This window comes from Prionailurus viverrinus, chromosome A2 (genome assembly GCF_022837055.1).
Source record: "Prionailurus viverrinus isolate Anna chromosome A2, UM_Priviv_1.0, whole genome shotgun sequence".
In the NCBI taxonomy this organism is placed as follows: Eukaryota; Metazoa; Chordata; class Mammalia; order Carnivora; family Felidae; genus Prionailurus; species Prionailurus viverrinus.
Window position 1 is genome coordinate 18,221,768 of NC_062562.1, and position 26,075 is coordinate 18,247,842.

At 56.0% G+C, this 26,075-nt stretch overlaps 1 protein-coding gene across 3 annotated transcripts; it reads right to left on the reverse strand.

Annotated features, from left to right (window-relative positions):
* Window positions 1–1,320: 1,320 nt before the first annotated feature.
* Window positions 1,321–21,165, reverse strand: CAMKV (CaM kinase like vesicle associated). Of its 3 annotated transcripts, none has more exons than XM_047850975.1 (11): window positions 16,785–16,866; window positions 5,629–5,737; window positions 5,387–5,518; window positions 5,132–5,206; window positions 4,779–4,917; window positions 4,523–4,643; window positions 4,291–4,366; window positions 4,068–4,204; window positions 3,829–3,907; window positions 3,507–3,594; window positions 1,321–3,208 (listed from the first exon to the last, which is right to left on the reverse strand). In XM_047850975.1, exons 2-11 carry the CDS (start codon window positions 5,721–5,723, stop codon window positions 2,627–2,629), a joined length of 1,524 nt encoding a protein of 507 aa, XP_047706931.1. In that variant the 5' UTR covers window positions 5,724–5,737; window positions 16,785–16,866; the 3' UTR covers window positions 1,321–2,626. The 3 variants fall into 3 exon arrangements, 2 of the variants coding, with proteins under 2 accessions (XP_047706931.1, XP_047706930.1); XM_047850974.1 differs by lacking the exon at window positions 16,785–16,866 and adding an exon at window positions 13,220–13,358; XR_007150513.1 differs by lacking the exons at window positions 1,321–3,208; window positions 3,507–3,594; window positions 3,829–3,907; ... (3 more) ...; window positions 4,779–4,917; window positions 5,132–5,206 and having other exon boundaries at window positions 5,390–5,518; window positions 16,785–21,165.
* Window positions 21,166–26,075: the final 4,910 nt, after the last annotated feature.

Here is a 26,075-nt window from a genome sequence, read left to right on the forward strand (position 1 = left end):
AATCCTGGGGCTGAGCGCGAACCTGGGTCTGTCTGCGGTAACTATCTAGTGGTTCCCTTAAGGATTTGGCAGGTAGTGGCAGCAGCCACGCCGCCAGCCGTTCCCCTTTCTGGAAGAAGACACGGCATTATGCTCCTAAGCCAGATCTGGTGCCAGGAACGCCGGGCACGGCGCTATTCTCTCAGGGCAGCCTTCTCTGCATTTCGGGAGTGTGGACAAGACCGAAGCTGTAGGGGAATGGGACGATGGAGAGCAGTCCCCTGGGCTCTGGGCAGTGCTCAGCCGCACACCGGAAGCCCGTAGTTCCCGCCCTCTCAGTCCTCAGCTCTGAGTGATTTTAGAAAGATGGACACAGGTCTAACCACTCAGGACACCCTAAGCTCACTCTTGGCTTTATTCAAGCAAGTCATGATGATCCCTCAGTTTGGAGGTGGCAAGGCCTGTACCCTGACTTTAGCTCTTAGCTCCCAAGAGGATCAGCATGCCTCCGAACTGTACTAGGGTTGGAATTTTAGAAGCCCAGATGCTTCACAGAACAGTGACTAACAAACCCTTTTTCTGATTTCCACATCAGAGAAGTTATCTTTGGAGTCCTCCCTGAGTAAGAGCAGCATCCCTGGTGAATTCACCTGGGCAAGTCAGGGCTGGAACAATTCTTCCTATGAGTTCTCATGCTTAACTCTTTTTTAGCAGTGTTAATACCCTCTCCCCAGAAGAAACCTTCTGTAAAGCCCCATGATATAAAGCTTATTTTTCCACCTGAAGTAGACCCAGAGTGAAGTTCTTTGAGCCTATGTGGAAAGCACAGGTGTTGTTCACAGGGAGGAGGAATCAACACAAAGGGTAGCAAAGAACCTTTGTGCAATGCCCACCCTGCACCCTCTCCCCAACTCTGGGAAGCCCACTTTGGCCATGGGCAAGGTCTCTACCTACGGTGGTTGCCCCATGGTGGCCTCCAGTTGCATGCCTAAGTCAAGACAAGGGCTCTTGTTCAACAGGACTTGTTAGAACAGCAGCCCAGAGGTTATTCTTTGGCACAAGCCCAGGAAAGGACTCCCCATCCATAAGGATTTCTAGAGTCTGGAGGACCCGCCACGATCAAGGAACACACAGTGGTAAAGGATGATCTGCACTCTCAGCCCAAGCAATCCTCATGGCACTGAGCACAGACCAATACCTGTGAACCTGCTCCCAGCCTCTTCCCTCCCCATTGCCTTCCAGGGGCCCCTCCCCAGTAAGACAGAGGAAGCAACGGCGAGAGGATGGCCAGAGGCTTTGGCAGGGTGACATTTATTTGCCAGGTTCAGCAGGCACACAGTTAGCCTACCAACCTTCATACACCAGAGCAGACCCACAGGCATGCAGGGAGAAGGGCAGGACTGACACTGGAGTGCCGAGCAAAGGCCGGGACCAGTGTGGCTGCCTGCCCAAGCTGTGGTGGGGTCTGACAAAGGGCACCTGCCAGGAGCCTCGATCAGGAAACGGGGAAGCCTTATTCCACTTCCTCATCCCAGAAAAAGCAACTCAGCATGGCTCAGAGGCACCTGGGCCTCTGTTTCAGCCATGATAGAAGGGGAAGTGGGTCACAGACGTAGAGGGGGTTCCTCTCTATTTTGTTGTTGGATTAGGAGGGCAGAAATCTGCCCCTATGAAGGGCAACCCCCTAAATCAGACTATGGGACACTGCCATGCAGCAGGCCCCCTTCAATGGAGAGGACTGTAGACTGAACCTAAGGGACTCCATCAGAAAAGAGCCAGGGGATACCAGCCCTCCCTGTTTGGCTCAGGGTAAGGACCAAGCTAGGCTGGTGCATGACGTGCTGGGCCTGCACTCTGCCTTCCAGTTTTCACTGCCACATCCCAACTGCTCCTCCTTCCCCTTACAGGCTCATGAAGCTCAGGGCACAGGGCAACCCACTGCAGAACCCAGGAGGGCAGGAAATAGCATAAGGGTGTTGGTGAGAACTTTCCAGGGACAAAGATGGAAGCTTCTACCCCCCCCCCACTCATTCTCTTTCACTTCTGAGGACCCCTAAAGCTACCAAGCAGTGCCCCCAACCATGCGACCAGTCTTGTCTTAAAGCATACTGCCCTAGATTTTTGAATTCTCTATACAAGCCTGTGTCCATTCTTAGAGCAGCCCACATACCACAGGCACATACCTTCATGTGCAGGAGCCTAAGACCGCTGACAGGGCCTCGCTGGAGGACCAGCTCTCAGGGCAAGGCCACCCAAGACTAGGGCCTGGGAAAGGATGGGACCTGCAGGGCCTGCCTGGGGAAATTGTGAGGCAAAAAGGGAAGGGGAAGGGAGCAGGGACCTCCTGAGTATCCCTAGAGCAGCATCCCGCAAGGAACAGAAACTGGTGAAGCTAGCGAAAGACAGAAAAGCCACAAGGAATCCATGCAGGGGCTGGGGCCGGTCCTGCCTCTGGCCTGCCCACCACTCACGCACATACACACAGGAGATGAGACTGCTCTCCCGTGGCCCCCAGACATGCCCCACACTGGGAGGCAGGGGCAGGGGGAGCAAGGGCATCAGGCCAATGACTCTATGTACAGTGAGAAGCCCCTCATCCACTCTCCCACCCTCCTGCCCATCCCCTGCCCCACACCAGACTGCCCACTCAGCTGGTCTCCTCCCTCCGAGACTCCTGGGCATAGCCAGCAGCCTCTTCCCCTTTACTAGAGGGTGGAGCCTGGCCTGTTGTGCCCCCGGGGGCTGTGCTGTCCGGCTGGGCCAAAGCCGGCTCAGGGGTGGCAGCTGCCTTAGTGGCCGGTGTGACACTGCTTTGAGTGGTGGGCATGATGCTCTCTTCTGTGGCTGGTGTGGCTCTCCCGTCGGTGGCTGGAGTAACACTCCTGTCGGTAGCTGGGGTGATGCTCCCATCGGTGGCTGGGGTGATGCTCCCATCGGTGGCTGGGGTGACACTGCCATCAGTGGCTGGGGTGACACTGCCATCTGTGGCTGGGGTGGCACTACGGTCTGCGGGGGCTGTATTATCACTCTTTGCAGCAAAAGCAGCATCACCCACTGTGGCTGAGGTGGCACTGCCCCCAAGGGCTGGGGCAGCTCCACTTGCAGCTGTGGCCCCACCTGCAGCCCCAGCGGTGGCAGTGTCTGTGGCTGGGGCAGACTGGGCTGTAGCTGTGCTGGACTGCTCTGGTGCCCGGAGCCGTTTCATGAGGGTGGTCACTCGGACAGCCTTCTGAAAGGAGGGCAGTAGAGAGAGGCTCAGAGTGGGGCTCACAGAAGCTGGATCCGTTCCTTCGCAAAGGCCAAACACAGACCATTCTATGGCATCCCTGGCTGCCTCTGACCACCCGAGGGCCAGGGACCCAGCTGTTCAACACACCCACTTAAGGTAGTGACAGTGGCTACAATCACACCTGATAGCTGAAGAAACGCCTATGTGTGGCTGCAGGGATATGATATAGGCAAGAAACTGTGTGTGCCAGAAGGAGCACTTGGGATCAATCCAAGAAAGGGAGTCATCCAAGCCTTACCTTCCACTTAGCCCTGGCAAAGTTCTTTTCAATCTGGGCACAGACACCATCCTTGATGTTCTTATCAGAAGCAGCATTGCCAGAAATCCTAGAAAGGGTACAGATGCATCTGGATCTGAGGGTGTATAGGCCTTCAGGGAGACTGCCCAGTCCTTTTCTCTTAAGATCCAGAAGTTACCAGGCAGGCCTCTGGGCTGGGCCTGAGCTCTGGGCACCCCCAACCCCTACTCAAAGCCTCAAGGATGGGGGCTACTAGATGTGAGGAGGACAGAGGCCAAGGGAAATCTGGCCTCTCCTTCTGTCCTCCATGGGCCCTGCTCACCACTCATGGGAGATGGCCTCTTCTGCAGTGATGCGCTGGTCTTGCTCCACCTCCATCAGCCTTGTGACCAGGTCTTTGGCTGGGGACAAAGCCAAGGAGAGGTGAGGCATTGGCACCTCATATCACTGTCTAGAGGTGATGAACAGGCTGGGAGGTAGGAGTAGAGTCCAGCAGAGAAGGCTGAGAGCAGGTCCCCCATACCAACCCTCCCGCTACCCACACACTGGGCACCTCCTCACCTGCCTGGGAAATGTCATCCCAGTATGGAGAGTCAAACTCGTAGTCGCCAGCTAGGATCTTGCGGAAGAGGTTCTTGTCGTGGTTCTCATAGTCATCTTCCTCCACCTCCTCATAGAAAGGTGGGTTCCCTGAAAGCCTACACGGGGGCCAAAGGGCAGGGTCACTAAAGAAGGCCATGGACACAGAACCCCACCTGGCCTGGCTACAAACCCATTCACTCACAGGATGTACATGATGACTCCAATGGCCCAGCAGTCCACGGGGCGTCCATACCGCTGCCGGCCTACCACCTCTGGGGCTGCAAACACAGTGTCCATCTGGTGGTCAATATCAGGCCTGGCCAAGCCTGGGACCGCCCATACCCACTTCCTGGGTTGGAGACTTCCTTCCCCCTACCCAGAGCCACTCCTTGAAGGTTGTCCCCCACCCTGTCCCTGCCCCACCCCCTGCTTGCCCAGGTACTCAGGAGTCCCACAGGGCTCCTTGATGAGGCCATTCTCTAGCTTAGCCAGGTGGAAGTCGCTGATGACAATCTTTGAGTTCTTCAACCGATTATAGTAAACCAGGTTCTCCAGCTGCTCCGGGCAGGAATGACATGTGGGTGGGCAGAGAAAGACTCCATGAGGACCTCAGAGGCTAGACCAAGACCCCAAGGTGCTGCCCACCTCAGCCCCAGGCCGGGTGCCAACAGACCTGGCTCCTGGCCTCACCTTGAGGTTCCTGTGCACGATCTTGAGTGAGTGCAGGTAGGCCACGGCCTCCAGGACCTGCCGCACCACATTGCTTGTATCTCGCTCCGAGTAGTAGCCCTGGTCCAGGATCCAGTCAAACACCTCCCTCCCCGTGGCCCTGAGGGACACCAGCCCCTGAGCCCGCGTGGGCAGGATCGGGGGTGGGGCAGGAGTATTTGGGCAGGCTGCCTACACCAGGCAGCTAGCTGGGCAAGGCACGGGGGACCCAACACCCCAAGGGGCCAGAAAGGGGGCTTTCCCTGGTTGCAGAGGGCAGAGCAGGTAAAGGCCCTGGGGACTGAGGAATCCGGGGACCCCAGACCCACACTCACAGCTCCAGGAAGATGAAGTACTCCTTGCGGGTCACAAACACATCCACCAGTTGCAGGATGTTGGGATGCTTCACCCTGGCAGCGGAGAGAGGGGCCAACAGTTAGGGCTGGGTAAACCCCTAAGAGAGGCTCTGGTTGCCACCGTGGGCCACAGCAAACTAACTGGCCAGAGCCTGGTACTGCTTGAGGTCACCTGCCCTTGAAACCATTCCCTGCTACCTCCTATGCCACCCCACCCCGAGGCCTCACACTCACATCTTAAGGATGCCTATTTCGTTCTTGGCCGCCTTCCGCACCTTGCGGCCGTCCCGCTTCTGGAACTTCTTGCAGGTGTGCAGCTTGCCCGTCGTCTTGTCCTTGGCCCGGAAGATCTCACAGAACTCCTCACTGTAGCCAGCAAGCACCCCACTCAGCCCTGGCCTCAATGTGGGCTGCCCTCTGCTCTCCTTTCCCAGGCCCTTGCCCACCCACCCTTGACCACAAGACCCCACACTCACGTCTTGATGACCTGTCCCAAATCATATCTGTCAGTCACCTCCGACGGCTGGTTATAGTTCTTCTTATCGCCCAGAGTCACACACCCAAACGGCATTGCCAGTCTCTGAGCTGCAGACAGGATGGAGTCTGGCTCAGCTGTACCACAACATGGAGGCTTCTCCCCACAGTATGGAGGCTGGCTCTGGGAGACCCCAGCATGGCTCAGGACAAGGCAAGGGGCAGAGACTGCACTAGGAAGGGCTAGAGGGTGGTCAGCCTCCTACCACTGCTTTTCTGGCCACAGCTCCTGCCACTCAGCTTGGCTGCCTGAACTACAACAGCCCCTACTTACGAAAAACATATTAAACTGACATATCAGGGAATCACTTTCTATTATGTACATTAAAAATTTTTTTTTACCAATTTCTTTAAATTCTAGCTATTGCACAGATGATGGGGAATATAACCACCCACCCAGCAGATAGCCATCTCTGAAAGTCTGAAGATACCAAGTGTTAGCAAAGACTTGAGCAGAAATGCATACATTTTTGCCGCAGGACACTCATATTACACAGCAATGGAAATGAAGGAGCTATAGCTATAGCCAACCACATGGTGAATCTCACCAATACAGTGTTGAGTGAAATAGACACAAAAGAATACATACAGCATAATCCTATTGATTCAGAGTTCAAAACATGCAGAACTAACTTGTACTAAGGATACAAACATTCTGGTAAAACTGTTTTCAAAAAGAGCTAGGAAATAAGTACCATGAGTCCTTCCACAAGAAAGAGAGTAGTTGCGATTGAGTCAGGACACGGGGAGATTCTGGAGAGCTGATTTCTGAACCTGAGTGGTGGTTTTCACAGGTGTTTGCTTTATAATAATTTGTAAAAATGTACATACAAGTTTGGGGCACATTTCTAGATTTTCGATATATTTCACAATTTTAAAATGTTGATAAAAATTATAGCTATCTGTGGGGGTGCCTGGGTGGCTCTTTCGGTTAAACACAGACTTCGGCTCAGGTCATGATCTTGTGGTTTGCAAGTTCGAGCCCCACATCAGGCTCTGTGCTGACAGCTTAGAGTCTGGAGCCTGCTTCAGATTCTGTATCTCCCGCTGTCTCTGCCCCTCCCCCACTCGTTCTCTCTCTGTCTCTGTCTCTGTCTCTCTCTCTTTCTCTCAAAAATAAAATAAACACACAAAAAATTTTTTAATCAAAAAAGAAATTATAGCCATCCATATTGAAGAACACTTGGTAGGGGCGCCTGGGTGGCTCAGTTGGTTAAGCGTCCAACTTCGGCTCAGGTCATGATCTTGTGGTTTGCAAATTCGAGCCCCACATCGGGCTCTGTGCTGACAGCTTGGAGCCTGGAGCCTACTTCGGAATATGTGTCTCCCTCTCTCTCTGCCCCTCCCCTGCTCATGCTCTGTCTCTCTCTGTCTCTCGAAAATAAATAAATGTTAAAAAAATTTTTTTAAAAAGAATACTGGGTAGCTATTACAAAGAATAAAGTATGGAAATGCACTGCTGTTGGACGGTTTCTGAGATACGTTAAGTAGAAAAGCAAGGGACAGAATGCTGGGTCAAGGGTGCTGCTATTTGGGTAAATTTTTTATTTAAAAACAATTTTTTAAATGTTTATTTGTTTTTTGAGAGAGAGAGAGCATGAGCATGAGTGGGGGAGGGGCAGAGAGAGAGAGAGAGGGGGAGAGAGAGAGAGAGAGAGAGACAGAATCTGAAGCAGGCTCCAGGCTCTGAGCTCTCAGCTCAGAACCCGACACAGGACTCAAACTCATAGACCATGAGATCGTGGCCACAGCCAAAGTTGGACGCTTAACCAACTGAGCCACCCAGGCTCCCCTGGGTAAATTTTTTAAAGTTTATGTTCCAGTGTATACTCCAAACTCCATTCTGGAAAGACAGCTAAGAAAATCAGAGTGCTCTTTGGGGCAAAGAATTGTGTGTTAAAGGGGCAGATTTATATCTTGTATTATTTTCTGTTAGAATTTTTACTATGATTACCTTTATTGATTTAATAAATGTTGCATTCAGGCACAGTCCTTGGAGAGTTTCCTCAGAGAGACCCCATTTGGGTGGAAGTGAGGAAAGGCTTTGAGGAAGAAGCAGAAGCAGGGCTGAGCCTTAGAGGAGAAGGATTTGCCAGGAGGCATGCAGGGGTAAACGGTCCAGAAAAGCTAGACAAGCCTGCCAGGGCCTCACTGCCAGGGCCCACAGGAGACCTGGGCAGTCAGGTCCAGGGAATAAGATCCTGGCCAGGGGTGGGTGTCACAAAGGTGACCACATGCAGCTGACTACAGTGGGTTCCAGGCACTCTGGCACCTGGGACATGGCACCCATGGGTCTGCAACCTTGCCAACCCAATCCTCACCTGCGGTGCTGGGTGGACTGGCTCCAGCACCCAAAGGAAAATGCACTCACAGCTCTTGCTACAGGTAAACTTCAGGAGAGGAGTTAGTGACTGTCTGGACCTCCATAACACATGGTTAATGTGATACTGAGGCCATGGCAAAAGCTCTGCATGGAGGCTGCAAACGACCCTGCTGCTGCTGGCTGTGCATACCGTCCCTCCATGCCGATTAGCACCTGCTGTGCACCTAGATGCTCCCCTATCTGGACTCACTGCAACTACACAGTAGTAGAGAAGGAAAGAAGCCATCCCCAGAGGAAGCCTCTTGGGTCACAGGGACTCTGCCAGCCAGGGTCAAAGGCCAGGACCCACACAAGTCCCATGGCTAGCCCTGGCTTTTGCTTGATTCCTCCCAGGCAGAGGCCACTCCCTCCCCAGGGGTCATAGTCCCGTAAGTTTTCCCTCAAATTCGTCCTCAGCATTAGGAAACAAATTTCATCCTTCCCTCATATGGGTTCTTTGGGCTCAGGAAACACAAATGCATTTCACTGGCGTGATTTAAGCCAGGGCTTAAGCCATCTTGTGAGGCACTGCAGAGGCAAACAAGAGAAGCTTTGAAGATTGTCCCCGACTGTGTGTCTTTGCCACCATGGTCACAGCCCTGCTCCTGCGTCTGCCGGAGAGGAGCATGTGGCTGGAATCCCACACTCACAGCTGAGAGCAGAGGCACAGCCACCCACCACTGCCGGCCACTCATCTCTGTGCCCTAACTATCTGGGGGAGGGGGCCTGCATCAGTCCCTCAATGGCTCTAACGCACTGTGATTCCCTTTCCGGGCTGGAATCCAAGAGCCATGTACTGGGCAGGAGGGTGGTACCTCAGCCTGTGGGCCCCCCAGGAGAGGTGGGAGGGACCTGTGTCCCAGCTCTGTTGCTTTGCTTACACCGTTCCCTGTGGCAGGAATGCCCTTCCCCCAAAGCTTCCCATCAGTATCCTATTTGTCACGGCAGAGTTATTTATAACGTAAAAAAAAATCAGCAACTACCTAAAATCCAACAACAGGTGACTAACCAGCTCAACTGTGTCCATTCAATGGCAGGAAGTGTAGACACTGACAAGGGTACTGCCCACCTTGGCCTCCCTGTGAAGCAGCCTCCACATGAGCTAGGTGTCAAGACCGGTGCTTAATCTCTTTCTTGGTTTGTTGTGATTTCTGACATTATAAGGTTGTTTGTGCAACCAATTGTCTAAAATGATTCTGATGTTCCAGGCTCAAAATGGCCCTTCTCTGAGATACTTTCCACAACCTCCACTTCCCCCACCCTATCAGCTCCTTGCTCTGCTGCATGGTGTGGGAGATTCTGTATATGCCCATCCCTGATATTGGCCCAGCTTTCAGCCATACATATTCTCTTGTGCTCGCAAGGATCCAGGGTTAGTCTTGTGGTCTCCTCCACCACAGAAATCCAGGCCTCTGCTCACAGTCACATCAGCCTGGATCTAGATCCTAAAACCTCATGAATGGGGCAGGTACAGATGGGCCTCTCTCCCTACCGTGGGTGCCCTGATCTCAGTCGGTTACTGCTTCCCTCACCAAACTGTACCCATTTGCCTCTACCCCTTTTCTAGCCCCAGGGCGAAGAAAGGAGAAAAGGGGTCCCCTCTACCCCCACCCTCTCCACCATCTGCTGCCCACTGCTGCTGCCTGGGAGGTTGCTGGTGTGCGCACCAAGCCCCTGGCACCTGCTTGCAACAAGGGAGGCCCTGGTCCTAAAGCTAGGGGAACAGTCAAGGGACAGCTTCAAGAATGGTGACAAGCCAGGCAGAAAGGGGTTTGCATTTCTCACCCCCCACAGCCCAGTCAGCCCAGACCCAATACCCAACAGTGGAGAACTATTCTCCCACTGACACAGGGGCAGAGCCCAGGTCCACACTGGGACATGGGAGGACACAGAAGCCCCATAACGGCCGTTTCCCTAGAGACATGGCTCTTTTCATTTCCTGCAGAGAAACGGTGTGTACAGGGGGCTGTCCAAAGGGAGCTCAGGGGAAGCGCGGAGCCTGGCACTGCCAGTGCCCTCCAGCTGACTCTAAGGATGCCTGATGGCCAAGCACTCCCAGTTACTGCCTGCTCCTCAGGTCTGACCCCTGGGCTTGGGCAATCGAGCCTCAGGCAAACCTGAGGGAGACTCTGCCTGTTGGTGCCCTGGTGATAAAGGGTCCCATAGGGGCCCTGCTGCAGCCTTAAGCAAGTCTGGCTCCAGAGGTCCTGTGGTCCTGCATTGGAGTCTTGTTCCCTCCTCCACCGGGGTCAGCCTGGTTCAGGCCCCACCTTTCACAGCAATAAACAAGTTTCCCGCTGCCCTGGACCTCTCCCATGTAGAGTTCCAGAGCTTGCAGTAAATCTTGGGAGGCCAGGAGGGGCCCAAGAGGCCTCCTGTTACCTCCCAACAACTGTGGGCAACACCTCCCGATTTAGTGGCAGCTGTGAACACCAGCCTTCAGGTACCCCCTCCCCTCCCCTACTCTCCTCTCTCAGGGACTGGGGCTGCATTTCCTGCTGCAAAGGACATGCCTAGGCCCAAGCCTTGCCTGGCTCTCACAGCTGAGGTCTCACTAGAAGGACCAGGGGAAATGGAGACTTCATCCTTAGGGTCTGGTGTCAGAAGGCACAGCCAATCTTCTAGCCCACTGTCCAGCTGCTTCAGGGACATGGGCAGGGGGCCGCTGTGGCTGGGCCTCAGGCTCCAGCTAAACCACAGTCCATAATTCCTGCTGCTGACTCTCCTAATGATGGAGTAAGGACAGGGGGCCTCTCCAGCCTCAGCAGTGGGCATATAGTCCAGTGGTGCCTCCAGAAAGTTCAGCCTTGAACTTGGCATGACAGGGCTAAGAACCAACTGGACCCTCCCAGGCACCTGGGGTCCCAGTCTTTGAACCCCTGAAGGAAAATCCACTGGCGGCCCTGCTGCCCTGTGGGTGGAGGAGGGAAATGCAGGGGAAGGACCCAGAGTAAAGGATTGCTATGGTGATGGAAGTTTTGAAAAAAGGGAAGGGGAAGGGGAGAGGTGTTGGCCAACCCCTTTTCTAAGAATTCCTTGAGATTTTGGCCCAACTCCTTCCCCATGGGTTCTGGCACCTGGCCCCATCAAGGAAGGGGAGGAGGGGGAATTAAGAGACTTTAGAAAAGAGAGAGGGGGGCAGGAACAGTGAGGGACAATGGCAAAAAGTGATGGAAGGGTGACAATAAAAAGGACACAGGCACAATGACACAGGCAAGAAAGGTGGGTAGGGGTTCTGAAGGGGTCTATGGGCACCCAGCAGAGCCTTAAGGCCTCCACAGCCATATGCTCTGAGCACCTGGGCCATGAGCTGCCCATGGGGCCTGGACCTTTGATACTGAACCCTCCTGTATCCCTCAGAAATGCACTGAACTTGGTGTGGGAAGCACAACCACGCCTGGGGGAAGAGGCCAGCTGTTGCAGTCCCCTCCGAACAATTCCATAGCCCCTCTCCCAATCATTAGGCAGCTTAGGTAAGGCAGGTCCATCAGGTGGAGGGTGCATGCCTGGAGAAGGGGGCTGGAAAGAAGCTTAGAGACCTGGCTGCTTCCCTTTGTAGCCCCTTCTCTCAACTGGCCCAGCCCAGCCTAGACTAGCCACGCCCCCTTTACCTGCCATCCTCCCCAGCCTTGGGTCCCCAGGGCCCCTCTTGCAGTTCAGCCTAATTCCCTGCTGCAGCCATCCCACTTTCCAACAGTGGATCCCGTCAGGGGGGCCAGAAACAGCACCCTAAACAACCCAGAAACAGGATAACAACTGCACAGCACCAACCCCCTGCCTCAATTTCCCTAGATGGAGATCATGAAGTCTGTGGCCTTCTTCCAGGGCAAGGAACGGTGGCCAGGACATGGGCTGGAGAGGAGGGCCAGCAGCAGATATGGGGAAGGCAGCCTTTGGCACCTGGGGGTTCACACCAAATGCTATGACAGAAGGGCAGAGACCTCTGCCGCACCCTGAGCCCAGCCTGACACTGAGGGGAGGAGAGACACCAATTTCCCAGTGGAGAAAACTGGGGTCCATCAGGTGGCTAAAATTCAACTGAGGAGGTGTGGAGTGGGGGGAGGGGGAGAATCAGGTCTCTCTAGGTGGTCCTGGGGGGCTCAGAGTCTGGGCCTTGGAGGGGGGCAGCAGGACAGGGGCTGGACTGCTGCAGACTAAGCTTTTGGTGAAGGATAGAGGGCCCTGCTCCCCAGAAGGGAACCTGGTGGAGCAGGCTCTGTCTACGGGGTGCGGACAAAAGCAGTTTGGCACAGCTATGGGGGGCTGGGAGAGCCTAGGGTCTCTGACAGACACTACAAGCTGGGTAAGGCAGAAATTCATTTGTTCATTGTCCACTGCCCCCACACACACACCAGCCAGGGACCCTGCTCCCCAACGTGGCGCCACCCTGACCCCCTTCCCCAGCGCTGCTGACTCGCCCCCGCTGGCACAGCAACACACATGCGGGAGGCACACGTGTGAGCACCAAGCCCCGCACCTCCCAGCAGAAACATGTGCGTCCCCTACCCCCACCGCGCAGCGCTGGGTCGGTGCCCTGAACCCCCGACTGGCCCCCACGTTAAGGCTTGGAAGCTGAATCTTGGCTAGGGGGCTGCGGGCCCCCAGGGGCTTGGGGCCTCCTCCCCCACCTCGCGGCAGCCCCGCCCAGCCCCCTTCAGGTTGTCGCCTATAAAGAACTCTCCGTTGTCATGGAAATTAGTGACTGCCTAGCTGGAGGAAGGGGACCCGGGGGCAGTTGGGAGGGGTTGAAGGCGGCTCTGGGAGTCAGGAGGGTCGGCTTAGCCCTCGGCCCCTACCCCCAAGGGGCATCACGAACCTTGGAGGGTTAAGGTTTTCACAATTAGGAGCCCAGCAAGACGGGGGGGGGGGGGGGGGGGGGGCGAGAGGGGCGGAGGGGGGTCGGGGGGAGAAAGATTCGCCTGACTTGAGTCTCAGAGGCTTCCCCTGGGACCCCCGAGCCGTGAGAGGTGACGGGGAACTTTAAGCCCAACCCCGCTCTCCGACCCCCGGATCTCCAGAACCCTCGTGCTCTGCCCCCACTGAGACCCCAAGCCCTCGCGGAGCCCCCGCGCACTGAGCGACCCGAATCTTGAGTCAGAGACCCAATCCCCCAAGACCCCCACAACGTGCGTTCAGGGGGCGCCCCCCCCCCCTCGCGGCCCGCCCCGCACCTGCAGCGCCGGTCGGTCACACGGAGGAAGCGATCTCAGGTTCAGTGGGGCGCCGAGGGTTCCGGGGGCGGCGGGCAGAATCCGCTCCGGGCACGCGGGGCAGACGCGGCGCCAGCTGCAGCCGCTTGGGCTCGCAAACCTCCAGCATCTCCCGCCGCTCGCCGGCACCGGATTCGCACCCCGGGCCGGGGGCGGGCTGGGGGCGGGGCCTCCCTCAACCGGCTCCGCCCGGGCCCTTGAGGAGCTTGAGGCCAGAAACCCACTCGAAGGGGGGCGGACGACCAGCGGTAAAGAGTTGTTGAGCACTGGCCAGCCTGGCGCCGGCCTGGCTCTCAAAGACTCCCTTAGGCCCTGGGACTGACTGGGCAGCAGGGGCCAGAGGGGCCTTCTTATACACATGGCAGGGAGTGGGGAGTAGGAGGTGTGGGGAAAGCCAGAGTCCTGGAGCTGCACAGGAATCTCTTGGCAGGTAGTAGTCCCCAGGGGACCAGCACTCTGCCTAGCTCCCAAAACCTGGCCCAAAGGGTGGAACCTACTTACAAGAACAAAGTGTGCAGTTGCTAGGGCAAGCTGCATTACAGATTGGCATCCTCTAGCTAAGAATAGTAAGCACATGGTTGAGTATGTGGGCAAGTGGTCAGTGAGGGCTCCAGACCATGGTGGCAGAACCTCCTATTCCCCCACCCCACCCCAATTCAGCCTTTCTCATTCCGAAGTCCCAGCCAGGGTGGCTAGCCCAGCCCACAAGGCTGGCCCCCCTCCTTGTGCAGCACTGAATTTCCCAGCCTATAAAAATCACCTATGACATGGTATGGATTGTGCTTTCCAGTTTAATCACCCTCAAACACTTCATGAGCAGCATCACCACCAGCAGCCTAGGCTGGGATGTGGGGATAAAGGAGAACTATTGCACCAAGGGGTCCCACCAGTCCCGTCCTCTGATGGGAAGAGGCTAAGAACTGCCTGGAAGAAGATTTGAAGGGAGTCCTTGGCCATTTCTTTGTCCTTTGTCAGGGAGGCACATAGACCCAATGCCTGCCCCTTCCCCCTCACAAGCACTGAGAACCATCCTGAGGCCCATGTCGGAAGGCCAGACAGGCTTCTTGGTGCCTGGAGCTGGGTTCCACCCCACCCCAAACCTCCCAGTGAGCCTTCTGACCCCATCCTGGGTAAGGTCATTTCCAAACCCTTGGATTTGAGTGAGTCTTCCCTGTATGGCCCCCCATGGCTGCTGACAGGAGTGACTGCTCAAGTGAGGAAGTTGGGGCTGGAGTTGGTAAGGCTAGCCTGGGAAATGACCACTCAAACAAGGCCCCTCAATATCTTCCTCCAGACAAAGGTGTCAAGGAGCTCTTTACATCCTTCCCTGGCTTTGGGTCACCTCTTCCAGGCCAGGCTGATGCCACCTCTGGGCCCTCTGTGCTCTGGGTGGTCTCAGTCACAGCACCAACCCCACCACTGTGTAGGAATCTCCTGGCAGGCTAAGCATCAGCAGGGCAGAGGCTGTGTTTCATTTCAGTATGCTCAGTTCACGTCTGCAGAATGAATGAATGGCCTGGTATTCGGTCCTTCCTGCTGTCTGCCCACTGTCCTTGAAACAATGGTTTTCTGAGTTGTATAGTACAGCTGAGCCATGGCTTGCTGACCCCACACATGTGACATACATTTTCTGGCTTTCCTGAAGGTCATAGCTCTCTGGGTATGAAGAAGCTGGGCTAAGGAGAAACTAGAATGGGGGATTTAGAGGCAGGGGAAGAGGTGGTTTGCTAGAGCCCTGCCTGCTGCTGGCAGTGCTCCACCTCTTCTTGGTCGTGTGCACACTCCATGTGCCTGTGGGTGAGTGCACGTGGTGGGGTGTGTGTGTACACGTGTGAGTGTATGTGTGCGTGAGCTCTTCTGCTGAAGGAGACGGCAATAGCACAGTGTGTGCAGTGGTGCCCAGTGGCACGTGTATCTGCATTCTGTGTGCACCCAGGCGTGCTTGCTCGCACATGTACATGGACACTGTTGCTAGTCTGTGAAGCCACTGGTCCCTGGAGCCACCGGTCCCCTCCCTGACTGACACAGGCCTCAGGACTGTGGAGGCTGAATCAGGATATGGGAGCAGGATGTGGGAAGAGCCTGGGCCATGCCCGAGGGCTGGTAAGGGCTGTGATGACCCTACATCACAGGCTATTTCCAGTCTCCCCACCCAGGACAGCCCCTCACTGTCAGGCATTTGGTGGGGGGCGCGGGGGAGGGGGGGCGGGTAGCCGGGTCTTTGCGCTTTGTGGATAGAGCAACCTAAAGATGAGAACACAGTGTTGGGATGGGAGCACGCTTGTCCCTCAGCCCCCAACCAGGGAGACACAGGCAGGGTAGGGCTTCAGTGTTTTGGCTTCAATCTCTAGCCACCCTCCGGGCAGGAGGTAGCAATACCAACTGGATGCCATCCTCTCAACTCTTCCAGGCCATGGACTGGGCCCACGTGGAACTTTATTCCCACCTCTACTATTTAGAGCTAGACAAGGTCAGGGGCCATGGCTTCTAGCCAACCCCCTGGCCAGAGGAATGGTGGAAAGCCCTTTAGGACAGGGCAGAGTTTGGGAAAAGAGCAGGGGCAGTTGGCATTGACATTGTCCAGTAGCCTCTATGAAGATATCCTGAAGAAGCCAGTACCCTAGGCCAGGGGGCAGGGAAGCCCAGGTTGGGAGGCTGAGGAGGGGAAAGGAGCCCAAGGTTGACAGTTCTGGCTCTCACCAGAGATAGACAGTCAGAGAGGCAGGATAAAGTGTGAGCCTACCTATCCACAGAGCCCACAAAGCGAGTCAGATCCTCATTGCCCAGTTCAGGTTGTATCTCCCACCCAAGATCCAGGACTTATCTGACACCTGCATGACCCTGACTTCCTGCCCCAGGGCACCAAAGGCCAGCATTCCCATACCCTCATACTCTGACTGGCCACAGAAGCATAGAGCTTTAGGCAAAGTTCAAACTTTTCACCAGGCCAGCTACCCCAAGAAGCCCAGACTTTTATAGGAAGCAACAAATGTTCCAGGTCCCCAGCCATCTTTGGAACTGTTAGGCTGTTGTCCATGTTGCTGTCCTTAGCCCCCCGTAGAGGGCCCAAGATGGAGGAGGGAGGAGGGCAAGCCATCTTTTCGTCTGGAGCTAGGGGAGGGGGCTGTCCCCCCCCCCTTCATGACTCACTCCAGGCTGTGTGGGTTATTACATTATGTTTGAAATTGCCATGACAACCAGCTGGCAATCAAGGGTAATTGCACTTGTCGCCAGGGCAACAGGGCAAAACCCACAGCAGCCACTGTCTATGATTGCCCTTGGGGTGCAGTAAAGGTCAGACTAGACCAGAGCCAATGCCAGCCAAGGGACTCTGAGGTTCTCTGGAAAGGATAGGATTGCCAGGGCCCATGGAGTTCCATTGTGCAGAGGCAGGGTGTGCCTTGGGAGTGCCAGGGTCCCCATCTCTAACTCCATGCCTGGACCTCTGTCCTTCCCCACACCACTCTGTGTCTAAAACATGCCACAGTGCTCAAAGTAACCAGAACCAGAACTTTTATATGCTCACAGATGGTACTTGTAGATGGCCCAAGGGCCTTCCTCCTCGTACTCACGGCGGCTGAGCCACAGACTCTGGAAGGAGTCCCGGGATGCCATGATGGAGCCTCCAAGCCAAGCAGCAACAGCACGGTGGGGAGAGCCCAGCACAGTGGCTCGGGGGCCCAGCTCCTGACTTAGGCGCTCAGGAAAGCCATTCACCAGGGTGGTGCCACCTTCCAGCACCACATTGGCCAGCAGCTGCTCCTGCTGCTTGGCATCCAGCCGGCCAATGCTAAGGAGGGCTAGTTGTGGGAGGCCAGGCTGGTTGAGGCCTAGCAGATCAGGCTGGAAGAGGGCCTCAGGGCAACAGAAACGCTCAGAGCCCAGTGTGATGACCTGCTTGTCTGGAAGCATGAAGTCCACTCGGGCCTGAGCCTGGGCGCGGGCCATCTCAGCTGTCATGTCCGTGGCCACATAGCAGCAGGCCTCTTTAATCTGGTTGACCAACCCTGCCTTGGGTGGCGAGTGGCCACCTGCCAGCAATAGCTGAGCCAGGTATTCAGTGAGGTCAGCACCAGCCACGTCCAGCCGGTAGGTGTCGAGGGGGGCCAGATCCCCCGTGAGGATAGGCGCCACATAGGAGGTACCATGGCCACTGCCCAGCACCAGCCCAGTGGTGCGCCCGTAAGCATAGAGTGCCAGGAGGGCCTGATGCGCCGTCTGCATGGCTGGCACGTGGAAGCGCTCAAAGAGTATTTCAGCCACCTTTTCTCGGTTGGTGCGCGGTGAAATAGGTGAGTCAGCCACGAGGACAGCCAGCTCCTCCGGCCGCACGCCCAGCCTGCAATAAAACAAGTGCTGCCACAGCACCTCCAATGCATCCCAGTCCGAGACCACTCCTCGATTCAGCACCGAACAGGAGCCCTCTTGGTCCTCGGGCACCACATACCGAGGCTCGTCCTGGGCTGGGTGCTGTAGCAGTTGGACATGTGAGGACACCACACTGAGGACGTGGTCCTCTCCAGCCAGTCCACATTTGGTGAAGCCCGTGCCTGTGTCAATCACCACAGCCACCATGTCCTGGTAGGGACCCAGTGAGTGGCGGCAGAGCACCGGGGACTGCACTGGCAGAGCATCCGTGGCGGGCACCAGTTCGTAGCAGGCCCCATGGAGCAGGCCAAGGTGTGCAACCACTGGTGAGAGCGTAATGTCCTCAGCCATCAGCTTGAACCGGGGACCCTGGGGGTCACTGCCCACCATAGCCACGGGCAAGACCTTGCAGCCAGTGCCAGGTGTAGATAATGTGACCAGGGAAAACTGCTCCTCTTGGGTCCCAGGGGAGCTGCCAGGTTGCCAGGATGAGAGCTGATGTGTGCTGGAGCTTTGAGTGGCACCGACACCGACCTTTTCTCTACTCACGTAGACACGGGTCTCCTTAGGGGCCAGGGGCACCTGAAGTAGCCCTACATGGGCTGGCAAGCCCAAGGGCTCTCCTTCCTGATGCAAGGTGGAGGCCTGGCCAAGTTCCCTGGGGATGGGGGTCCCTCCTGAGATGATGGGCTCTTTGGAAATGGGGGGTTCTTGAGAAAAGGGCTGCTTCCCGGTGAGAGAAAGCTGCCTGGCAAGAGGGGTTCCAGTGAGAGGGGGCTGACCAGGAAGGGGGAGCTGCTTGGTAGAAGGGGCTTGCTCAGCCAGGAGTGGCTGACCAGAAAGGGGGGTCTGCCTGGTGAGGGGGCACTGGTCGGCAGAGGGAGGCTGAGCAGTTGGCGGGGGCTGTCCAGCCAGGGGACACTGCTCAGCTAGTGGCGGCTGACCACTGAGGGAGGCCTGCCCAGCACCTTCTGCCCTAAGGTTGTCAGGGTGAGCAGTAAGGACCGCTTTCTGGTTGTGGTTGCCTGTATCCACCTGGAGTAGGGATCTGGACATCACCTGGGGTTTCGCTTGTGGCGTAGGCTCTGGGATCAGCTCTGAGTTCATCCACTGCAGTTTCTTGGGCTGGACCATGGAAGTGTCCTGCATCCTGGCTGTATTCAGCATCCAGATGGTGTGACTAGCTTCATTTTTTTCAGCATCAGGTTTAGACCAGCCAGGCTCATGAACATGGCTCAATATCCTCTCACCAAATTGGAGGGGCATCCTCAGTGGAATAGGCCCAGTGAACAGTCTGATGGGTGTCTCAGTACCAGGGGAGTCCCATGACTCCAAGTTGATACTCCCCTCCTTGGGAACCAGGGCCACCTCTCGATAGCTTCCCGACGAGAGGCTAGAGGGCACAGGGCTGGACAGTACGGGTGAAGTGGACCAGAATCTGGAACGATTGTTGTCAGGGGAAAGGATTGGCACGGGTAATGGTCGAGTGGACAACACATTTTCAGGGACATAGATGGATGGGTGGCTGGGCATGAGGCCCACGAGCACTGCCCGTGAACCCATGGGGTCATGGCACAGTAGCCCCATCCTGGTGTTGCCTGTGGCTATATCAAACACCAGCACACGGTCTTCCACAGCATCCGGGAGCTGGCAGGTAGGGGCACTGGAAGGGGGAATCTGTATGGCTTCCCTGGGAGACTGGACTGGGGACTGCTCATGGCAGGATACTTGGTAGGCAGACGCTGGCACATTGGAGCAGGTATTGTTGCAAACATTGAGAGGCTGCTGGTCTGGCTGAGAGCTGCAGATCTCATGGCTACTCCTCTGGGACTTGGGGGGCCCTGGGAGTCCTGAGCCTGGTGTTGGGCTGCCTGGCCTGGAGGTGTAGACCAGGGGCTTCTCTGATGGGTTCTCGGGCTGGTTGGGTAACACCTGCATTCTGGCAACCTCAAGCTCCTGGACATGGTCTGAGGACTCCTCTGGAGTGGGCGCTGGGGCAGGAGTCTCCTCCCGAAAATGAAAATCCATTTTGTCCTGGCAGGGTGTGACCACTTTGGAAGACTCCAAGACAACTGACCATCGATTGCCACACTCCCTGAGCAGGAAGTCTTGGGACAGGCCATTGGTGATGGCAAGGGTATCTGTCGAGTGGTCAGGGTTGGAGGTGTAAGGTTCAGATACTGCTGGCATTAGGGCTGTATCCACAGCTGAAGTATTTGCCTGAGATGGAGTTGGAGGAGCCTGGGCTGGACACGGGCACTTGCCCTGGCCCTGACCTTGAGTTGGAGCCAGAGGAGGATCTTGGGCTACAACTGAGCCATCCTCCCCTGACAGGAAATAGGGTAGCCACTGGCTCTTTCTGCTGCCCACGGGGGCTCTCTGGTCAGGACTGCAAGGGCCTTTGCCCCAGCCTACCAGGACTTTAGCTGGAGCCTTGCCCTGCCCTGCAACCTGCACCTGAAGCCGGGAGCGGCAGAATCCATCCTGGGCCATGTCACTGGTGCTGTCACTGTGTGTGCACACGGGTAGGGCCAGGGTCCTGTTCTCCACGATGAGATGCGTTTGGGTTCCCACGATGGAGCTTGGAAACGGACTAGTAGAAGGGAGCCTCAGAGTATCTTGGGAGGCCTGCTCACAGCCACACTGGGAGCTAACCTCAGCAGGGTCCCGGTGTAGCTGGTGAATGGGCTCAGGGGCATGGGCCTGGGAGGCAGGGCCACAGGTCCCATCAATGATGGCCTCGGTGGACAATGACAACCCCTGCCTGAAGTATGCAGATCCCGAGTTTATCCATGGTCCCTGGGACCCTCTGAGGCCACCCCCCAGCTGCTGGCTGCTGGCCAAGGAGTGGTCTTGGGGGCCGGATGTATCGGGGCCCCCCACCTCCTTGGTGACTTCCATAGTCCTGTTCCATGCCCTAGGTGCCCTGCCCCCACTTCGTTGTCATGGCGACCCCACACATCACAGCCCCCAGTGACCTGGGGGGGGGGGCGGTGACAAAGTGTGGGAAACCAGGGGCCCCACCCCCCTGAGGAATGCGGCCTGCCCAGGGAACCTTGGGAAACAGAAAGGCCCAGGAACCTTAGTGAAGTTCACCAACCCTAGGCCAGCTTCCTCTCCCCTTACCAGCCAGGTGACTACTCTACCCAGGCCTGCCATAGAGTGAGGACAGTGCCCCTTGCGGCAGGGCCTAGGAGTGGCAGTGTAAAGCCAACAGAGAAAGGTAGGCAGGGGAGACTCTGGATTCCTAGTGTACTTCAGATGCCAGACTTGGTTCTTTCTCCTCACTTCTCAGGTGTCAACTTGAGGCTTAAGGCCTGACCCAGGGATGAGTTCCAAGTATGTGACTCAAGGGCCTTTGGTGGATCAAAGCCCCTTTACCACTCAGTCCTGGGAGACAGAAGAGGGTGAGGGGCCCAGCTCAGGCCCATGCTCCTCTCCCCCATGTTCCCTGGCTCCCACTCCAGGGACAGCAGCTCCTTGGCAGTCTTTCTGCTCCAGATGGTTCTCCTCTGCCTGTGCCTCACAGAGCCCCCTCCCCAGAGCCACATGTCTTTGAAGCCTAGAACCAGTCAGTATCCCACAGAGGTGACTATGGGAGCCACAGGGGTGGGGTGGGGCCTTTGTTCAGAATCCTTAAGTCAGAATGTTCTAGCTCTTGTCACATTGTGTCAACTTCTCCTTGGCCATGAGGGTGGCAGGGCACTTGGCATAGGGCTAGGCCACAGTGGACACAAGGCCAGCCAAGTGGCAATTACAGAGGGGGCACAGTAGGGATACAGGGGACACAGGGCTGGCTACAGAGTGGAGGTATGGTTGGTGCAGGACTGGGCATGCAGTGGGCACAGCTGTATATACAATGAGGACAAGCTGGATAAAGGACTGGACATAGGGTAGGCACATAGGAAATGTAAGCTATTAGACTGGGTGGGCACTTTCACCCTTCATTTCTTAAATGGGCAAACATAAGGCAGGGAGGGGTGGGACCTGCCAGGACCACCAGCACCAGACGTGACCTACTGTGACACAAGACAGGCCTAGGCAGCAGTTTGGGGAACCACCTGTTAACCACAGGCCTAGTCTGGAGGTTCTGACCTGAGGCCACGTCAGTTCTCCTGCCTCCTCCAGCTGTCAGCTCTGAACCTCTTCTGTCTGGTCCCCAGGGCTATGTCCTTTCAGGCCTCAGTCTTTCTGCCCAGGAAACAGGTTTGTGGAGAATGCAGCTGTAGGCTCATCCTCTGAAGCAGTGTTTTCACAAAGGTTAAAAATAGTACTTACAGTTGGCAGTGGGGTGTGAAACGATGTGACCGGGGACTAAGGCTAGCACTGTGCTGCATCCACACCTTCTTGACGCAGCATGGGGCAAAGCCTGACTCAGCCACGTTCAGGCCCCCCAGGTCCCCTCCCCTCTCCCCAGAAGCTGCCTTCAGTTAAGAATGGGGACAGATTTCTCTGAACACTACTGTGTCACCACACACCGTGGCCCAGGAAGGTGGCAGAGCCGAAGGGTCTGTGGCCTGCGTGTGTATACATGCACACGCACATACATGCTGAACACTATCAACTTCATTCATCTCTTGCCCTGAGCAAACTGCGTTTTCCCCAACAACAGAGATGCTGGTAGCAGCCTCTGGCGCATGTGCAGGCCTTGAGCTGGGCTGAACCTGGGAGGGCTGGGGAGGCATGGAGGGAGGCCCTGAGAGCCATCCCTCTTCTCCTGCAGAAGTGAGGCATAATCCTCCTTTCCAGGGCTGGGAGCTTTGTGAACAACTGACCTGGGGTTGTTCTCCTGAGGTAACCTGGGGAAGGGAGCAGAGCCAGCTGAAGGATGTGGGCCGATGAAGGAGGGCCCAAAGAAAGCAGTCCTGAGAGAGGAGAAAGCTCTTCCCCTCCTGGGAAGCAAACACCCCCTTATAGCAACAATAACGACGACTGATACCGATTGGGCTCTTCTTCCGAGCCAGGCGGTGCTGAATGCATGTAACCCAGCCTCATGATAATTTGATGAGCCGGGCACTACCATCCCTATTTTACGAATGAAGAAATCAAGGCACAGAGAGGAGAAGGAATTCACAGAGGTCTTAGCTAATTAGTAGTAGAGCCAGAATCTGAAGCCAGACCACCAGGCTCTGGCCCACTTCAGAAATCTATGTACCACCGCTGGTTACCACACCTAGGACTTGTACGCATGGACCCTGCTGGAAAGCAGTCAACATGCCTCCCTTCTGAGTGCGGCAGCCCCAAGCCCCCACCTAAGCTGTGTCCCACATGAACCTTCTCCTCCTCCCAATAGCTTAGCAGGTGGCTTAAGCCTGGGAGGACCATTTTCCCTAATGGCACCTCTAAGCCAGTGGCCTCCCAGGAGCCTGGCAGTGCTGAAGAGGGGCCAGCTACACACCCTGATGAAGCAGGCTGAGTCCTTTGTACTCAGAATTCTGGGCTGGTCAAAGCCCAGTGCATTTCATCCAGGTAAAGGGAGGGACAGCAGGGCAGCCAGAGAGGCTCCCAGGCTGGACCCCTTCTGCCCAGCCCCCAGGGTTCAGGCAGGGACATTGCCACTGTACCCTTCCCCCCTACATGTTTTTAAACAGTCTCTCCCCACGAAGAAGGGCATCCAATTCTATTTCTGATTCTGGAAAGTGAGGAGGGCCAACATGTTGCCATGGCAAACTAGAGAGCCCCTCTTCGAGGCTGAGCCCATTCCCCAGGCTGAAGGCTCTCTAGGATGGAGGGGCCAAGAAAGAACTGAAAGGAGCCTAGTCTGAGGGCAAGGCCATAAGGAGTCTCCTCTGGAGGGCAGGTCCTGACATTACGTCTTCTCACACCTCACCTGACCCCCTCTGGGCAGACTTTGGGGAAAAGGCCCCAACTCCTGTGGACAGGGTCAGATTTCAGGAGATGGAGTCAGGACGCTCTGAGAAACCATTCTTTCTTGTGGATCAGGCTAGAACCCTCCCACCTAGGAGGTCTTGAGGGTGGGGGGCAGAAAGGGCACCAAGGGGAGAGGGAGGGTTTCAGCACTAGCCAGGTCTCCCAGACCTGATTCTCCAATGCAGATGTATTTTTGGCTTCTTTGTACTCTCAGGAAACAGCTCTGTCAAATCCTTGACCCTGCTCTCCTCCAGTCTACCTGTCTTCCCCCTCCATGTGCCCAGGGAAGACTCTGGATATCGCCAGAAAATCTAGGATCAGAAGGAACCTTAGAGAGCTACCAGTGGAGGCAACCACTTGGTAAATAGAGTAAAAAGCAAGGCGTGTTTCCTGAGAGATTTATGCCCACTGTCCAGGGTCTCATACTCCAGCCCTTCTGCCCCAGAGGGTGCAGCTAGGTAGCATTTAGACCTGTGAAGGGAGGGCATTCCACATAGGAGCACAGCCCAGGTACAGGAAGGCTTCAGAAAAGACCTAAAAGGATGTTTTGACCCAACCCTCTCTGGGTAGTGATGGGAAACCGAGACCCCCACAAAGGAAGGAGGCATTCTTGGTCTCCTGGCTCCACAAATAGCTCCACAGTGCTTTCTCTGTATTTTCCTCTCCTGACTCTCTACTCTGGGCCTGTCCAAATGACCCATGAGCACTAACTTCCGGCTTCCCTGAAGTCTCTCCTGGCCAGAATTCACCCATTCCCTAGAGAGAGCCGACCCCTCCTCCTCCCTGGTCCCCATGCCTGACCCCAAAGGGAGACAGCCAAGGGTTCAGAGAATAGCCCTAGGGGAACCAATGGTGGGGTGAGGGGTGATAATCTACTCCTAATCTGGGATGTGGAATGCAGATCCAAGAGTGCCGGGAGGATGTGGCTTTTGAGCTCTAAGGCACAGGGAAATTTAAATAACAGATGTTTAAACAACCTTCCCTGCAAGCCTCGGTGCAGTGACCCCTCTGCTGTAATGTGTTACAGCTTAAAAATAGCCCACAATGAACTGCTTGAGCTCCAATTGACTCAAGCTTACGTAACTCTGCGTGAAAGATGGCCAGCCGCACCAGCCTGGAGGGAGGGCAACGGCAGAGACACCCTGACTGCTTCGGGGCCAGGGCAAGCTCCTCACCGTCCCTGGGAGCAGCTCCCCAGCCAGGAGCCAGCATAGGTGGGGGCAGAGGAAGTGCTGCCAGAAGCATGCATAACTTCATGACTATTGAGAAGAGACCTCCAACCACATCTGCAGAGGGGAGGTGAGATCTGCCCTCCCTCAGGGTCCTTGGAGAACCCGGGCCCAGTGGAGGGTGGGGGCAACTTTAAGAACAGATGGCTGGGTCAGAGCCCATGGGCAAGGAGCCATGTGGGAAGGGTGACTGGGGCTGCCCAAAGGATTCCTTTCCCCCTTTGAAGAGGGAGCTCCCCAGCTTGGAGGAAATGTCAGCATAATCGATGCCTGGCTGGAGCTGGCACTAGCACAGAGTCCAGGAGTGAAGCTGACTTCTTTGGGACCTTTGGGACCAGGCTGCACTGGTGGGACTTGTGACATGAGAAAGCGAGCACTGGCTTCCAAGCAGACCGAATCCTGTGCTCTTGGCTGCCAGCTGCTTTGAGTCCCCTGCCTTTCCTGATATGTTCCCAGATCCCAAGTGCCCAGTCCAAGACATTCCACAAGTGTGCAGGTGGCTAAACCAACCTAAAAAAGAACAGAGAGGAGAGAAGGCAAGGATGCCCCCGGCATTGAGAGCCTCTGGTACTCCCTCTCCTGAGCAACTTCCCTCAGCTCCCACCACCTGAGTTCAAAATAGGCACTACTGCGGGCCTTGCCTCTGAGCTTCCACTGAGCGACAGTGAGACTGGTGAGGGCTAAATATAAGGGCCTCCTGTCAGGACCCTCTGTCTGGGCTGTCAGGGCCACAAGTACCTCTGCTTTCCTGACAAGGTCAGGGCTGCCAGACGGGAGGAGCAGAAGTTGCAGGGGAATGAGTAGCAATGGTAGGGCAGACGCAGGTGCTGGGATCCTCATCCTACAAGAGGAGAGTGTGGTGGTGTTGCCTCCCTCTCCAGGCAGCACTGCCATCCCTGCTAGACCTAGCATGAATATCCTGGAACTGGAGGCAGAAGATGTTCGGGGCACTGAGGGGATAGAGAACAAGATGCAGAGGCTGTCGGGGAGGCTCAGGAGCTGAGAGTTCCTATCAGAGACGGACTGATTGGGTGGGTGGGGAGAAGGATTCAGGAGAAACAGTCATTTTTAAGGGGGTCTGAGGATATCAGTGTGAGGTGGCTGGGATCCAGGTGCCACACCTATGTTCTGAGCTGGGTCAGGCAAGCTCTGCCAGCTGCTGGGCACCACCTGCCAAGTTTTGGGCCAAGGACTCCCACCAGGGGAGGACCAACTGTGAAGGCCATGCTCATGCTCCAGGTCACCATCCTCAAACCTGAAGAACCCAAGCCCAGCCAGGAGGCCACCTCAGTCAGATGTGAATGTCACAGCTGCCCAGGATCTCCTGGCATTTACACTCATTGGGTTAG

Excerpts from the sequence above, each read along its gene's own strand:
- CAMKV (XM_047850975.1), bottom strand. The coding sequence starts at position 5,723 with ATGCCGTTTGGGTGTGTGACTCTGGGCGATAAGAAGAACTATAACCAG. Across the intron at positions 5,519-5,628 it reads TTGGGACAGGTCATCAAGAC|TGAGGAGTTCTGTGAGATCT; the intron begins GTGAGTGTGGGG and ends TGCTGGCTACAG. Across the intron at positions 3,595-3,828 it reads GAGGCCATCTCCCATGAGTG|GATTTCTGGCAATGCTGCTT; the intron begins GTGAGCAGGGCC and ends TACCCTTTCTAG.